Source organism: Perissodus microlepis, chromosome 4 (assembly GCF_051167445.1).
Source record: "Perissodus microlepis isolate ML-2025 ecotype Zambia chromosome 4, ASM5116744v1, whole genome shotgun sequence".
Classification (NCBI taxonomy): domain Eukaryota; kingdom Metazoa; phylum Chordata; class Actinopteri; order Cichliformes; family Cichlidae; genus Perissodus; species Perissodus microlepis.
The window spans coordinates 11,746,997-11,764,875 of record NC_140464.1 but is presented as its reverse complement, the minus strand read 5'-3'; the positions used below and the strand labels follow the sequence as shown (position 1 = coordinate 11,764,875).

Below are 17,879 nucleotides of genomic sequence, written 5' to 3'. Positions count from 1 at the left end.
GGAAAAAGAGACAGCAGAGCAGAATTGGACAAATAAAGAGAGAGAAATTTAGAACAAAGAATAGTGGAATAGGAGATAAGCAGCAGAAACAATAGGGGGATGGATAGAACAGGGGGAGGGGAGAGAAAGAGCCAAATTGCCTTATTTAATATTTGCAAATATATGCAAGGAGCTAAAGTGTGAAGACAAGAGACAAGACGTCCTGAAAAAAATACATGACATTCAAATTCATGTGAATGTCAGTTAGAAGTAGAGGGACATGAATTTGTAAGCCTGTGCCTCCCTGAATGTCAGAGTGAAAGGAGGAAAAGAGAAAATTCAAAACAAAGAGCTTGTCAGCCTTGAGAGGGAACATTAATGTGCATGTGTGTGAGGGTGTGTGACTAAGAGTGAGCGAGCGCTAATGCTCACACGAGTGAACGTCTGCATAAATTACCAGGCTTGCAATTTAAGTGTGTGCCTGCCACGCCCTTGTTTACTTACGTCGGGCTCGTGGTGAGCCATGAGCACCGCGAAGTTGGTGAGGTGGCTGCAAGAGCAGGTGGTGTGTGTGTTGTTAGTGTCCAGTAGCCTGCAGCCCTGCGATGACCACTGGCCAGTCATGGAGCGCTCGGAGTAGTTCCAAAAAGAACAATTTGGAGTGTTGTAATTGTGCGACTGCAGAACAAAAAAGAGAGACGGATGAAGGAAAACATCAGTGGAGGTGCATCTTTCAGAATGACAAACGAGAAATTTGAATTTGCCTACCTTTAGATGTTTAAGCGTGAAAATCACTGGCTGAGTGAGAAACACTCTGCTGGACTCTTTGTTGATGGAGGCAGCAATCACATGAGAGTTGACCACCAGGCGCTTCTTATCGTGGTTTGGTCCTTCCATTTCCATCTTCACAGTGGCGTTCTCAGTGGAAAGAAAGGATCCCAAATTTTTATACAGAATGAATACCACCTTGACTTGTCCTGCACATAAAAAAACAGACAAATTAATACAGGAAAATAAATAGAAGAGTGAAAAGTAAAGTAAGTGTGGGGTGAAAGGTGTATGTTAAATGAAATGGGAAACACAAATGAAATCTAAAAGGGGGGAGAGCAGAAAGCGAGGGGGGGGGGGAACCAAATACAGAAAAAGGGCCATAATATGGAAAGGGCTGGAAGAATGGCAGCGACAGAGAGTGGGGAGTGACAGGGTGAGTGAAAGGGAGACAGAGAGAGTGAGTTAGTGAAGGTTAGAATGATGGTAAGGACCGTTTCATTTTGACTGGTGGAAGAGAGCGAGATTTAATGTGGAGGGCAATGGAACATTCATCCCTCAAGCATTCACAGATCTCTTATTATTCCATATGAATATTTCATGTGCGTTTGTTTCAATCATTCTAATCTCGTTCCCACTGCAGAGCCAAGCGGAGACAGAAAACAGAAAACGGGGATGAGGGGGCCATGGAAGGAGGAGGGGAGCAATGGCGTTGGGGGTTGGGGCGGTAGGGGTGCTGGGTTAGAAACAAGAGAGATGGGAGCGGGGGATAAGATGGTGGAGAGAGACGGAGTGAGGGAATGGGATGGGGAAGAGAGGAGAGAGGGAGTGCTGAGATTGCTCTGTCAGACTGGGGCCGATTGTAATCTACACGCCTCCCCAGCTATTCTATTAAGACTGCTGTTAAGAAACCATCAAGAAAAGAAATTGTCTCAGCGCTTTTGTTAATCTGATTAGCCTATTATTATGAACCAATAACTTAGTCAACTGCATGCAGATTGTTTTAAGACTGCATGAAAATGCAAATGGAAACATTAAGAGAGAGGCTGCACAGGACAGTGCAATTTTTCAGACGGGGAAGGGGTAAGGGTTGCTGACCGTTGCGGCTGTACTGTTTGATAGTAGAGGCTGAAAGCTGGATGGTGCTGTCACTGGCGTAATTTTGCGGGAAGGACAAGTCCTGCATGTCCATCTCTGTGTTTACAACGTGCACCTGGAGATCTGATGGTAGAAACACAGAAATTGGTGCATATTTTTTAATTTAAAAAAAAACACAAGACAAATTTAGAGCCACAATCTGGAGTTAAAACTGCACATTGCATTTGAACAGCAGTCAGTACTGGCCTCAATTCATGTGTACAACAATCCTCTGCCAAGGTAGAAGCTGAGGTAGAGGTATATTTTCAGTGCTGTTTGTTTGCTGGCCTGTGTATCTGACTGATTTGTTTTAAATTTACTTCACCATTAAGCATAAACTACCAGAGCGAATTTCATTAAACTTGCAGCAGCTGTGCATGCTCAAAAGACAAACCCATAAAATGTTGGTACAGATCCAGACTGCCACTGTAAAAGTCAGTGATAGGCACTGTCCTTGGCAAATGACTCTTGAGTGTCCTTCTAGTTAACAAGATTTATATTACATATTTTTGATAAAATAAAAGCAAAAAAGAAAAAAACGCTACTTTTTGATTTATTTTTTTCTACCTTAAAAATTCGTGATTGTGCTTTCATAACAGAAGTAACAATAAAAAAAACATCTTGATCTTGACCTCACTGCTGTTTTCTTACCAATGCTGGGCGCTCGGTCTGTAAAGTTTTTCCCGTACATGTTGTTGGCCAGCAGGAAGGCTCCTTTTTCCAGGACGTCCAGTAGCATGGTGGCAGTGTGAGACTGCTCTGTGCTGTTCATGTCCTGCCATGACTCCAAAGCCTCAGGACGGAGCAAATTGTCCACTGTTTGCACCACCGCCTGGCCCGTGCAGAAGGCATAGCATTAATGCTAGCATCAGTAGCATCAGTAATATGATCGATGTTAGCAAGAACACTTTACAATAAGGCACATACATAGTAAAAGTGACAAATGAGGAACTAATTTAACTTTTCAGGAAGTTTCTCGCTTTGATTCTTTTGTCTACTTAACACAAGTCGGAACACAAATGTAATGTAAGGCAATAGCAAGGTAATCATGAAGTTCAGATGCATCCCTAGCAGCTACTTAGCATTTTACTCAATAGCACACCAGGTAACACAAAATAACATTTTCATTATTGTGCAGTAACTGCTATTGCTTATTGAATTTGTGTCATTTAGAACCCAATCCGGAGTAAATCCAATTCTATCTAGTAACTAATTATTAGACACTGGTTCATTAACACTGTTTCCAGCATTGTGTTCTTTCAGAAAGACGTCTTAGGTACTTATTAGCCATTAAACATGTTAGTTCCTGATTTGTTTGTCACTTTTTTGGTAAGTATTCATTTTGTGTGCTATATTGTAAAGTGTTACCGTGTAACATTAGCACCTCAAAGTGCAAAGTCTATTGCACTATAACTTCCTAGAAACTCACCACTTCCTTGCACTACATTTATTACTCTGCTATGTAAGACATATTACCATTCTATTTCACACTTACAATTCATTTAATGGCAATTTTGATGGTTGTATCAGCTATCCAATTTATTGGAGTAGCCTGCTTGATGAATCATGTAATTCTCTTGCTCAGGCCTCTCAAAATGAAGGATTGACTGCTGCGTGGAATAAAGACCATTGCTGTTAAGAAAATGAATTCAGCATCAGAATGCACTCTATCAGCTACAGAAGAAGAAGACAGAGGGTGTTTTTCGTTTATCCTCGGATCAGTGAGCTACCTTTGCAGTAAGTGACAAAAAATAATGGTCGAGTAACATACTACACAGCAGCCTTTACATTCATCTTGCACCAACTGAGATTAGAAGATGTGGGGTCATATTACTATATGCTGCAGACAGGTCAAAGCACATAAAAGACTGCGCTGCAGAGTGCCGCATTTCATCATTACAGAGAAGCATACACAAGGCCTTTTCCTGATATTAGATTACGGCTCCCTCAGAACCACAGATATTGCACAAATATTGAAAAAGCACAGAAGGGTGTAGTAACACCAACTGCTGCCTTTCGTGCTATAGTCAAATTACATTTTCTCAAAGCGACAGATATTGTCCCTTATTGTGAAACACAGTGAAGCCAAGGGCACTACTATGCATTTAAGACCACTCACAGTGCAAAAAAGCCACAATTAAATCACAGACAGATGACTTCTTCATTAGTTGAAATGTAATTTTACATATATGCACACCATGAGCAATAGAAAAACTATAAGAGCAGCTTGCCCTGCTCTGGAAAATACTTTAATATTTAGTACATGGTGTCTGGCAGAAGTTATTCTACATCTTACTCACACTGCCTTCCAGAACAAACCAGAATTTCTAAAAGTGATGATTCCAAAAGCAGCATCAATCACAATACAGAGCTGAAGAAACTTCATCCACAAGCCTAGTCTGCTCAAGGATTTATCTTCCCTCAGCTATTCTAAGTCACAGAGCAGTCCGACTCCACAGGCATGTAAAGCAGCTAGATAAAAGAGGAAAGCTACCTGGATGTATGCCTTACAGGTCCGCTCTCTCTTCTGAAGCTAGAAGGGAGAAAAACAAAGCCTGAAATTAAGAAAAAAAAACTAAACAAAAACAGAAACCCCTTTTTTGCTTATGAGCTGCTAAGTAAATCTGCATGACGCGAAGCATTCTTTTCTTATTCTTGAGTTAAATATATCTTATCATCAAGTGTGTGTCTTTATTCACGCACATACTGTTGACACTCTCTTCTACCTTGTTGTAGTTTCTTCCAGCTGGTTCCTTGTTTCCAGGCCTCAGGGTCTGAAGCTGGGCATCCAGTATATCCAGCAGCTGCTCAATCAGTCGGACAGAAGAGCTAACATCTCCAGCCTGGATCCGACCCCGAGTGTGGTTCACCAGCTCGCTAGCTATGTTGGCAGCATTTTCCCCACTCTTTATCTGCACATTAACACACAAACCCCAAACTGTTCAAATGTTCTCACGCGTACCACAACCACAACAATACACATGCTCTGCACACAAAACCCTCAGCTTGATGTTTTTTCAGTAATCAGATTTCCGTCTTCATTACCAGCTCTTCCTGCATCATTGTAAACAAAGATGGACCTTGTACAACACATCATGAAGTTTTTATTCTCCCTAGCCCCGTTTCACTTGCAAATTACACCCTTAGCAACCGCCTTGCAATTGCAATTGATTTTCACCAAAAGGAGAAGGTATAATGGATTCTTCAATGATGTTACTTTTCAGAGCGGTGCTACTTACCCTTCCAGGCACATGCACACACTTAAAAAACCTTTAGGAAAGCTGCTCAGCGGCATGCATGGCTAAACAATCAAGAATTTCTCCAGCAGAAATGTAGCTGTGTTAACGAGAGTACTCCAAATTCCACTTTGAATAGACTGTGAAATCTGATTACTGTCAAAATTGGGGAATGATCAGATTTCCACAAAGTATTTAGTAACACAGTTTGGAAATTTAAATAGCAGTCAGCTAAGTTAATCACTGGGCATCATCTAGAGACCATGACGTTTAGCTACTGCACAGGTATAATGGATTATATGAGACTACGATCGAAGCAAGACAAAATGAAATTGAATTGGCTGACTTCTATGCAAGCTGTGAGACGCTACGGCTGATTTTTTTTTTTAAATAAATTACCCTAGCTGTAATTAAGGTATGTTACCTAAAAAAAAAGTGAGTTAATTAAGTATTAAGAGCAGATGCCTTGTAATAAAGAGCCACTTGAAATGAGTCTGTATTTTAATCAGGACAGCCCTAGAGATATGTTAATGTGTGTGTGGAGGTGGACAAGGAAGATAGTCGGGGCAGTGGGGCACAGGAAAGGGACAGACCCATGGCCAGGGAGTTTGACTCCAGGTCTCACCTTCTGGGCTACCTGGTTGACCCAGGGGGAGGTGCAGTTACTAAGGTCAGGACCCCGTGGGTTCCACATGACCTGATCCGCCAAGCACTGGAATGAAGCAATGCCTAGAGAAAAGCAGAAGAATGGGAGGGGGGGGGGGCAGATATATTAAGCATTAGGCGTCTCAAAAGTGGGAGATTTTTTTTTCTTTAAACAAGAAAAATGGAAGGAAATTAATTTTAAAATTACTCAAAGTGTTTGAAGATGAGAGAGAATCAGGAAGGAGGAGGTAGAGCAGAATTTCAGAGAAAATGGGTCAAAAGTGAAAAAGGTTAAATAATGAAGTACAGGTAATGAGAAAGTGAGGGAGAAAATGACTGGGTAAGAAGAGGTTTCGATGATGTAAAAAGAATGACTTTAAAGGAATACATCCTCACGTAGCACATAATGCTTACTCCGTTCACACAGTCGTACAGCAAAGACACCAGGTAAGAGCTCTCACTGTCAAACACCTGAAGGAAAACACCCTCCACCAAACCTCATTTCCAGCTAAGTTTTTCTGTTCAGTTACGGGGGTTCAGAGAAAGGACAGCATGGGGGGATTAAACCAGAGGAGGGTCTGTCTGCTGCTAACACAAATAACCAACGTTAAGTTGCGAAGAGAAGGCAGAGAAGGGAAGAGAGACGAGAAAGAGCGAGAGGGAGAGACGCAGATCGGAACGGCAGAGATGACAGGGACAATGCAGCAAATAGGGCTGCTCCATATAACGATATATATCGGATGACGATATAAAAACGTCTATCGTTTCATTTTACGCTATCATTTGTTTCGTGGTGTCGCAAAATAAACTGTTTACGGCAATATTTTTTCATTATTTTGATGGTCACTGTAGTGGCTATATTAATTTCTTAAAGTTCTCTCTTTCTCTTACATTTAATATAACCACACTACAGACAGACAAGCGTTTGTTTTTATGCGTTGTCGTTAGCAACAACGACAGTAAAACCACCGCGTGTCCGCTTGTTCCACATAAACCTTTCACAATAAAGCTCAAGATCCTGTTGAGACTTTTCAAAATAAACCGAATCACGTGAAAGATGCAGAGTGTTTACGGATGAGAAGCAAAAAAGAGCTGTCAGGTGCTAAAAAATAAACCTTAGACTCAAACGTTAGAACAGGCTTTTCCCCGCAGTACGCTGTGTGATAAATACTCACAAAGAAAATGGCGGCCTTTACAACTTATGTCTAAAAATGTATAGTTTCATGCATTGGTTACAACACTCGACTCCAGCTACATGACGCGCAGCTGGAAACACTTCCCGCAAGTCGAGCTGCCCGAGATTCACAGAATTTACAGAAAATGTTACATTTTTGTGATTTATATCGTTATCGAACGATAGATATCGGGATATGAGATTTTGGTCATATCGCACAGCCCTAGCAGCAAACGTTTCATAGTTGTAGAAAGGATCAGAGCAGATGTGGCATTGCATTTCATATTCCCTTCTTCCTCTCTCTCCCACTGATTTTTCTCTCCTCGCTGTTACTTTTCTCTATACTCTCCTCCATCGACCACAGATTAGGTTTGAGAGCGCTGCCAAGACGAGGCAATTAAGCCTGCTGCTGATTTAACGCAGAGAGAACATAAAGAAACAGCAAAAGACACTGGAAGAAAGATGGAGGAGATTTCTTTTTTTCTGCAACTACAGAGTTTTTTTGTTTTGTTTTAGGTTTTTTGTTTTTTGACGGCTGGATGTTTAGGATGTAGAGTAGCAAGCATGAAGGGAGGTGAAGCCTGTGTTGCCTTGTCTTTCATTTTATTATTCGCCACTTTCAATCAGCTCTGTTTCTCTGGGAGATGAGCCTTTCATTTGTGGAGGACGAGCTTTCATCTGCAAGTCCTTGGGGACCGTGCCTACTGGTGGGACCAACGCAAGGATGGAAGACAACAGCAGCGGAAAAAAACAAGTGTGAGTGCCCAAACGTGCTTATCACTTGGGCACATGCGCTGATATATATGGCAAACACCCACATGGTACTTTATGTACGAGTACGCTTGAAGCTCATATGATGAGTAAAAAAAAAGAACAAATGTTTGAAAATAAATGCACGCAGGTTTTTCTCACCTAAAGATCCTTTAGGACATGGACGGTCCACTGTTTCTCCTCGCTGTGTTGTTGGCCACTGGACACCACGGACGAGCTTCGTCTCGCAAAATTGTGGCTCTGAGCCTTGAGGAGGGTGAGGTGGCCGGCGGGTGACAGGCACAGTAGCAGTGATTGGTCGAAGATCAGGATTCTTGTTGATGGAACCGATTGGGCGCGAGGTGGGGGCCAGCGGGCGGGCAGTAGAGGGGCTCGCACTGGAGGTGAACGGCCTTGCTGGAAGAGTGGTGGTCACTTGAGTGGTGGTCAGAGGGCCTGAGGTAACCCAAGAGTAAATCACAGAGAGACATGGAAAAAGAGAGAGACTTAAAAGGGGTTGTAAGGGAATTATTAGAGCAAAACCTGACAGAAAAAGCCAAAAGCTAAGATCAAGATAATGAAGGACACTTGCATCTGAATGTAAGATGTCTCTCAGAAGCTGAGTTCAAAAGTTAGTCTGACAATAATTGGGGTGACAAATACTTTTTTGAGTCTCTCAAAGCCAGTTCTCCGCAGAGAGGAGGAGAAACAGAGGGAGGAGATGGCGAGAAAGCAGCATCACAAGTCAGGGAGAAGTAAATAATTTATCAAATGTATCAGAGAAGTCACCATCACTAACAACCAAACCTAATGCGAAGATAAAAGCAAGCCATCACAACTACAAAATCCTAACTGATCAAACGCAGAGTCAGCACGCAACTCAGACTGCTGCCGCCCGTCTGTCTCCGCCTCATCTCTCTCTGGACCTAATCCGAGCTTCATACAGGCCTTTATGCAGCTCAGATGTACAGTACATCCAAACCGCCTTCTCATACTGATGGACTGCCAAAATGCAGTGTGGCGTTCCCATTTCATCCTCTGCCTTATTTCTGAATGGCTTTTTCATTACCCATGACACAGTGATGCTTACATGAAGCGCTACAGAAGTCATACCTGAGCAGCTCTTCTTTACTTTAACTATAGCTGGGGAGAGAACTATAATCGTTTGAGTCCAGTTTTTGGAATTTGTACTTTAAATGCTTTTCTTCATCTTCCTGTTTTTTCTGGAAGAAAAATGTTTTCTGTTGAAAACATTCGTAGTAGTGTTTGTGTCAAAAGCATATGGGTTTATTTGGAGTGACAAGCGTAAATACTCAATGTGTCCAACTTAGTCACATGTTTAACATCTTGCCCAACATAATTACCAAATGAATGTTAACTGTCATGCAAGTTTTAGGGGGAAAGAAATAACCTTATCATCAGCTTGTCGGTAGAAAACATGTATGTCAGTATGCACAGATTATGCACAATTGTTGTGACTTTGCATCTTCACATCACCAAAGTGGGTGTTAAACAAAAGATAAAATCAAGATGTAGTTTTCGTTTTATAGTAGTGGAGTTTTATAAAAGTACTGCAATAACTGCCCAGGAATTATAGCCATTTTCACACCTTTACTGGAGCCACTTTCATTTGCTGCTTGTTTGTGAGTCTTTCTGCATTTCGTTTTGTATTTAATAACCGAAAAACATGCTCTGTTGTGTAGAAATCATGTGACTTGGTAATTCAAGAACATCCTATTTCTTTGCCTTGAAAACATCTTTGTCTGCTTTCGCTGCGTACTTCGGGTCATTATCCATTTGCGCTGCAGTGTGCCATGTACATCCTGCATCCTCCTAATTCTACCAACAGTCACATGACCAATAAACACTAGTGATCCAGTTCCACAGGCAGCCATACATGCCCACGCTATAACAATGCGTCCACCATATTTGAACAATAACGTGATATGCTTCAGATTATGAGCCGTTTCTCTCTTTCTCAATACTTTTCTCTTAGAACCATTATGGAACCATTATGGCTCAAAGTAATCTTGGTTTCATCTGTCCAAAGAATTATTTTCCATAACTGTTCAGCCTCTCTGGCAAAGTCTAATCTGGCCTTCTTTTTCTCGAGTGTAATCAGTGTTTTGCACCTAGTTGTAAGCCCTCTGTATTTCCATTCGATTGTATTTCCATTCATGAAGGCGTCGTTGATTGCAGGCTGTGATAATGATGCACCTACTTCCCCGAGAGTGTTCTTGACTTGGTTAGATGTTGTGGAGTTGTTTTTCTTAACCATGGACATAATTCTATTATCATCGACTTTAGCTGTCTTCTGTGGTCTTTCATGCCTTTTGGTGTTGCTGAGCTGGCCAGTACATTCATTGTTTTTTTAAGAACTTCTTAAAAAGATGTTTTGAAGATTGTTGATTTAGCCCCTCTCAAAGTGCTGTCTCTGATAGGTTTATTTTGTTTTTTCAGTCTACTGATGGCCTCCTTCACTTGCATCGACAAATGAAGGAGGCCATTCACTGGAACTGTCAATATAATTGACCATTACATTGAGAGCTCCAGTGAAAAGCTAACAAATGTAACTTAAACATTTGGAAAAAACTCCAGATCTTTTATCTCTTTAACTTGTCTTGGAATAACAAGGGGGTCAGGTGTCATCTGGTCACAGAACTGCTTGTTAGTCAAGTGTCTAATTACATTTGAGCCTCTAAAAACAGGGGACAATGTAAAAAAAAAAAATGTCCGCAATAATTAATCTAATACTTTAGCTGAAACCTTTGAATTAAAGCTAATAGTCTTGACTGTTTGATTTAAAGTCCACTGTGGTAGTGTACAGAGGCAAATTTACAACTTATGGACCTCGCTGTATACTTGTTGTTACAATCTCATATTTTACCACTCATGACTCAAAATATCTCATAATCAAAAAGCTAAACATCTATAGGAAAAAAATGCACATACCACACACCAGTATTTGCAACTGTACTGTACACATGATTTGTCTGTGTAAGCTATGGGATGGGATGAGATCTCTTCTTACCAGTGGTAGGATCTGGTGGTCCAAACTCCAGCGGGTAGCGCAGCACATTATAGTTGTTCCAGACATAAAGCTGGTTGTCTCGAGGATTATAGTCCACAGAGGAAATATACTGATAGGGATTGGGAAAAGCAATGGTGACACGTTCCTCTCGAGCATGATTGGTATTATAGGCAAACGCCACCAGGTCACCCGTTGCTTCACTGTCATCGTCCTGGTAGACTGATCGCACTGCATAAAGCACTCCGCAAGCCATGAAGGCGTTGGACGCCATCCTCTTGTCAAAGCTGGTCTCCCAGGTGCCTTCAAAGCGCAGAGTGTAAGGGTTCACCTGTGAGCAAAGAGGAAGTATTCAAATGGCTAGTTTTAGCAGAATTGAATCAGCAACGTTTTAGAGGGATTTTTACTTTTTATGGTTGTTAAAAAGGTTCAGGAAATTGCGCCATTTAAGATTAGTTCAATGGTTCGTTTTAAATATCTTAACATCACTCAGTTAGTGGAAGTTTTAAGATCAAGACAGAAAGATAGATGTTGGAAACACAGTCTATATAAAAGATGGATGTAGCCTCTGGGTCTGAGGAGTCAGTATTCAAGTACCTTAATCCTACATTCCTTCTAATGCCAGCAGGGGGTGACTCATCTTGTTGCAAAAAAAAAGACCAATTGCATGGAGGTTTATGAGAAAATTACCCCGCTTCTTACTTGATGTAACCTAAATGTAAATACCTGCCTAATGACTTTGTGATCCCCTTCTGTATTTTCAGGTCTGATTTAACACAGCATAATGTTTATTTTGTTGTTATTAAAGTTGAATAGACAGTCTTGGATAAAGCAAGTTAGGCTCGAGGGCTTGGACTGAAAATTCACTACTGAATTAGGCATGCAGCTAGGTGTGTCTCTCAGTGGATCTGCCGAAAGCCAAAACACAGAACTTGAGATTGAAAACAAGTGAAGAAACCGACGTGTAACATCACAGTAATGATGACGTCATCGTCAATCTCTGACAGCTTGGCAATGACAGAAAAATCTGAAGCCTGTCCATCACCAGTCACTTAATTTTGACACATCAGATGACTGATGGTGAATCTGAAGACTAAGCCTGTGATAGCCTTAATTAAGGATGCGCCAGTCTGCTATTTAGATCGACTAACAGTCTGATACTGATCCCAGAAGCTGGTTCGGATATTGGTGACAATGAGCTGATCCAGTGACATACCTAAGATAGAGCAAAAGACGCTTTTAATAAAGGGTCAGCAGCTTGGAAGTTTTTCACACTAATATACTAATAGTTTCTATTTGTATGTTTGGAAAAGTCTTCACTTAACTGCCAACTATGGTCAAATTGAGTTCACATGACTGAAAAGATCTGCTTGCTCATTCACCTTCACTCTCACTATGTCTGCTCAGAGGCATTATACAAACTAGAAGGACATTGGCTCATTGTAACACTCACGGGAAGCTTTTATTATGCTTACACTAACATTACACCTGTCATCAACTCAATGTATATTATTTCACTTCAGCTGAATCTTTTCAGCTCTAGTGTGTGAGGAGGAAAACGGAGAAAGGAGCTCAGCTGTGAATGACAGCAATACGTAGTAGCTTAATTACTCTTATGTTCAAATAAAAGGAAATTTATTGTGGTTTTTTTGGCATTTCTGATTTCACTAATATATACAAACGATTCAGTAAATTAGTTAAATTTTATTATTTTAGGCAAGCTGTTTTAAGTTGACCTTGATGTTTCCGTACACATATAAGAATAATTCCCAGTCTCTTCCTTATAGTGAGGAATACAGATTACTAATATAGCACTGGGATTAGCTTGGTACAAGGCATCAGATTAGAAATGGAAGAAGTTGGATCAGTGCATCCAAAGCCCGGCTTGATTTTGAAAAAAGCTCTCCATGCCCTCTTAAACTAATATTTTTTTCCCCTTGTATTAGGTACTGTGTTTGAGTTGTTTTTTTTTTTTTAAAAAACCCTCTTAAATATGACTCAGTACTCAAAATAACAGGTAAAATTATATATACTCCTCGTCTGGCTTTTTTTTTTTCAAAACATTGTAATAAATAGCAAAACTCCCCACAAAATAAAGCATTTATTTCTGTTGAAAGTTATCGCTTTCTTGTTTGCTACTTTGTCACTCCATTACTCTGCACTGTAATAGCTCATGCAGGGTTTGATATTTCAGATTGATAGTTTAACATATACGCTTTGAAAAACAATTTCCTGGTAAGGTCAAAGATAGTGATAATAAATGAGACACGACTATCTGAGCAACACATTAATTTTATACCCTGTTTATATAGGAACTTTCTGCCTGATTGCGGTTTTGTTGGCGGAGAAACAAAGAAGCAACTGGCATTAAAATACGAATGCTTCACGTTTACGGTCATGGATCACATTTTGAGGCTGCAGAGTGAGCAGGGCAAAGTAATGTGACTTTGTATTACAGAGGATGAAGAGTATTATATGTTTAAAGTGCAGAAAACAATTCTAAATCATTCCCACAGTTTTTTGATTGTAAGTTATTAAATCCAACACTGCGGGGCAACTACAAAATAAATGAAATATTTACCATGCTGGAGGGGATTATTCTTTCTCACAATTGGATTTGAAATTCAGCCTAACCTTTTGCAGATGATGTTTTTGTGATTCATTTTTGGGGGCCAACAACATCTCTTTAATCTTATTTGTCAGTGCACTTGTGTAATCTCAATTCAAGTGTGACATATGACCTTTTGCCTGACTAGTCAGATGAGATTTTAACATAATCCACTCCCGCATTTATAATCCACACCTCATCCCCTTCTGTGCAAACTGCTCTCCCACCTGGCTGACCACCAGTCGTCCGTTGTTGGATTCAGTGGCGTAAATAACCCACAGGCCGTTCTCATCCACAGCCAGGTCAATGTCTGACTTCCCTCCCCAGCGGTAAGGTGAAGTGTCATGATAGTTGGCGTTTGTGACAATCGCCTCTCCACTCTTGATGCGCGTACGTAGGTCATACTTGACTATGTTTCGTGTGCGTTCTTTGTTGTAAAACACTGCCCCGTCGTACACAACAAACCCCGTGCCATCAACTCTGTTGGGTAACCTGTTGAGACAGAATCCAGATGAAGAAATCACTTCTCCAATTCTCCATTCTGCATGGCGATGCCCCCAAGATGGCTAATGGCAGGCACACAGACACCACAATAAGAGCATTCTGCTATCGCCATCCATATCCACATCAAAAGCCAATAAATCGATACCGCAGCAGATGCCATTTGATCATCCAAGACAGTGGGAGGCGCACTCACTTGTAGGTGGTGGTGGCTCGGCTCTGTTTGAAGTCTTCCCAGGAGGCATACTCATACAGCATGTCGGTGCGATAGGGGGTCCAGGGCATGACGTACAGACGGTCCCCTGACTGTAGCGGGTCCTTACACCATGCCCCCGCCTGATGCTCTGCCTCCTGCTGAGAGCTGGGCACCTGCACCCGCAGCAGTGTCCCCGGACACACAAATACTGGAGCAGTAGAGAAGCATTGGTGCAGAGAGGAGGAGAAGAGGGAATAAAAGGAAGAGACAGAAAATGAAAACAGAGCATTGAAAGAAATAAAAGATATCAAGGCAGTGGGAGGGGTGGGAGAGAGGAAATGGGAAAAGGCCAAAGACCATTGAAAATAGAACAGGAGAAAAAGACATGGAGGAGTCGAGAGAAAGATATGAGGAGATAAAAATAAGTTGAGAATTAAAAAGGAGACAAAGAGTAGGGGGAGAATGGAGAGATGGGAAAAGGGGAGTAAGGTGAGGTACATTATCAGATTTAAAATGAAGGAACACATAAAAGCTCGTTTGTAGAACTTCAGCATTGTGGTTGGAAACCATTTGGATATGATAAATGGGAGATTTCTGGCTGCCGCCGCAGTTTAAATGTAGTCTCTAATCTAATTTATCTTGGCCTACTTTTTATTTGATTGTGCATTTTCTATTTCAAAGGCCTCTGTTTCTTTGCTCTGCCACTGGGTGGTAAAACAGTAATTGTGGAGCTTGTTTTATTAGGACTCAAATTTGGCTCTCAGTCAAGAGTAATGCCTCAAAGAACAAAAAAAGTATCCCGGGGTAAAGATGTGAGGTTGGCTAGGCCTCCCCTTCCTCTGCAACTGCAACTCAACATCACCCACTCACAAATATTCCGCACAAACAAATACAGACACAAAGTCTATTCCACACAGGCAACTACACGCAAACAAAAACAAGTGGAACCCCTGCACACCATCCATACACAAACAAGTGCACACAAACACACACACACTGAGGAAGTCTACTTCAGGCAGGTGGAGGTCACCCACAGCAGGGCTCTAGAGTGCGACCAATTTGGTCGCAAATGCGACCAAATTTTTCAGTGGTGCGACTAAAAAAAAATATTTGGTTGCACCTGTGCGACCAACTGTTCGGGTAGCGAAAAAAAAAAAAAAATCTGCAACCTTCCCTGTGGTCAACAACAGACACACATTTTGCCCCTATCGTGGACTAAACCAATCAGAGATAGTAAGGGGCGGGACCTCTCTGATTGGCCGTGGTCCAGTTGAAAGTGCAGGTGGAAGTGGGAGGTGAGTAGCTTGAATAAAGCGATATCAATTCATTAAATCCTGAATCGACTTTTAAATATAACTGTGTTTTGCCAGAACGCCAGATTCTCAGATTAAAGCTCACAAAAACATTTCAACAACAACCAAACAGTAAATGAGAGCAGGCACACGGATTCCACACAAAGACGTAAACACGGAGCGGAACCGACGCATCAGAATCAACTTTGTCTTTCTCGGCTTTCTCACCCGACGGCCCGTAGACGGACACGCTGTCGGAGCTTAGCGATTCTGATGCGTCCGGTCCGCGCTGTGATTACGTCTTTTTGCGCTGAATCTGAGCTGCAGGTTTTGTCTCTCTCCAACCAAAATTCACCGAGCCAGCAGCAAAAGAAGCAGCAAACTGCGCTTCACATTTGATCAATGTCGTCATGAATTTTGCTGTTTTGCTTCCACGACTATTAAAATCACACTTCATGCACAGCTAGCTCTCTCTCTATCTCTCTCTGTACTTCAAGAACAGTTTCCCGTCTCCAATCTCTGTTTTCTGTATTATTCATTCGCTTATTACCCACCAGTCTACCGTTGTTTACAGCGCTGTCGGCTGCTGTCTTTTTCTTTTCTTTTTTTCACTTAAATGACCTCGGACAAGAAAGCCTATTTTTTCTGTTGTTCAATACTGAAGAAATTTAAACTTTATATGCAGAACATTGTAGAATATTTTTAAGGTTATCTGCTATAAAAAGCCAGACCAGGAAAATCTCCTTCATGTTTTTCTGTGTTTTATTCTCAGTTACTTTCACACAAAGGCATCTGCTGTGATGTTCACAATTCTGATGAAGTCAGTACTGATAAATGATCAGAATTATAATATTTCTGACTGTCTGAGGCTAAGTTGAATCGAATCGGGACTTTGAAAACCGGAATCGAATGGATTATAGAAATCAGTGATGATACCCAGCCCTAGTGAGCAGCCTAGGCACGACAGAAGTGGATGTAGCTGTAATAGGAAAAGAACTATTGCTAACTTTTCTGTTAAGTTAAGGCCTGATCCTTCTGAAATTCATAGCCAGTGCTCTGACACGGTGTCATCAATCTTTGAATGCTGAAAAAGCACAGTGTATCCAGAAAAACACATTATATTATATAAATTATTATAAAATTTGTGTGCGCCTAACTTTTGTGCCGGTACGCCTAACTTTAAAAAGTTAGGCGTACCGGTACGCCCATGGCAAAAAGTTAGTCTAGAGCCCTGCACAGGGGACTGCTATAAATTAGCTGGTTGATGCTGTGTTATCCTGCTGGATGGCGAGAGCACCCTGGGACCAATGGGAGTGTCTGGTTATCTATGAGGAAAGCTGCTGGCATCCTCGGCACAGTGACATCACAGCAATAGAAAACAAAAACGCATGAGGGCAAGAGAGTGAGAATGTTGGTGGAACTACAGAATAAAACATCTGACGAGCCTGCCACATTTCCCCACCGGTTTATTTATGAAGTCTCTTTGGCTTGGGGTTACAACAGAACCGGACACTGGTTGGTCACCTCAAGACTTAACACATCTTAGGCCTAACTGGACTCGGAACAGATGACATAAAGAGCCCATGGATACCAGACAGACACTGGAATTCACACAAGGATGGTGCACAACATGCACGCACACACCCACAAGCCATACAGGCACTGTCACACAGTGACTGTTAGAGTGATGGATCAGACGAGGCTCAAACTGTCTTGAATATTGCATGGAGTCTGGTGCAGGAGGGGAATCACAACAGTAAGATGGAGGAGTTACTTAAGGCTTCTGGAAATCCAGCCGTCTCTTTCTGCTTTCTGTCATACCGCTGTTGATAGTGCATGGTGCTCTGTGGTGCTGGACCACTTAGGAATTAGCCTGTTCTGTCTGAGAGGTCCAACAGGGATTGAGACTGGCAGCCAAACACGAATCTAATCAAACTCAGGCATAAACAAACACTGAATACAGACTCTTCACAAGAGGGAAGCTTGTTATGCTCCACTGTCAAACCAAAATGTTTGCTAGAAAGTACTGATGCCTGAGGTGTTTGCTTTGCAAATATGAATGTGGGTGACTGAAATATGCAAAATATTTTTGAGAGCAATGGTTAATCTGGCACTGTATTCCAAAATATTTTCAAACAAAGGCTGCAGAGGGTAAAATATCATCGGAGTAGATAAAAATGAGTGTGGAGGGAAAAACAGCCATGCATAAGTAGGACATCCCCTTAAAAGTGCAATGGTACTGTAAATAGAGAAATAAACTCTATTAAGGAAGGCTCTGCATGTAGGTGACCCATAAACAAAGCCAGGAACAACTCTGCCTCAAGGTAAAATAAAGGACAAAGAAAAACAAACATGTAAGCCTAGTCTCTACTGTTACAGAAAGGATGACCTAATAGAGAAGTAAGTATTAAAAGACATGCAAGCATCCATCCCTGTTGCCATATTACAGTGAAATTGAAGGCGCAGTCGAGCAGAGGACAGTGTAAATGTGTAATGACTCATAGTCCCTTATCCAATAAAACATATCAATTTACATCAACAAGAATATATATCTATATCTATATC

The 17,879-nt window shown here is 41.4% G+C and overlaps 1 protein-coding gene across 2 annotated transcripts in view; it reads right to left on the bottom strand.

Annotated features, from left to right (window-relative positions):
* Nucleotides 1–17,879, bottom strand: part of adgrl1a (adhesion G protein-coupled receptor L1a) — a 118,280-nt gene that overhangs the window by 14,078 nt on the left and 86,323 nt on the right. For both annotated transcript variants that reach the window (XM_084925714.1, XM_084925713.1), the window contains exons 5-15: nt 14,023–14,230; nt 13,553–13,817; nt 10,721–11,048; nt 7,852–8,145; nt 5,746–5,849; nt 4,611–4,796; nt 4,379–4,417; nt 2,536–2,716; nt 1,846–1,968; nt 748–956; nt 484–657 (exon numbers count right to left, since the gene is read on the bottom strand). In XM_084925714.1, coding sequence (XP_084781840.1) covers nt 484–657; nt 748–956; nt 1,846–1,968; nt 2,536–2,716; nt 4,379–4,417; nt 4,611–4,796; nt 5,746–5,849; nt 7,852–8,145; nt 10,721–11,048; nt 13,553–13,817; nt 14,023–14,230 — 2,111 coding nt within the window. The remainder of the gene's footprint in view (nt 1–483; nt 658–747; nt 957–1,845; nt 1,969–2,535; nt 2,717–4,378; nt 4,418–4,610; nt 4,797–5,745; nt 5,850–7,851; nt 8,146–10,720; nt 11,049–13,552; nt 13,818–14,022; nt 14,231–17,879) is intronic.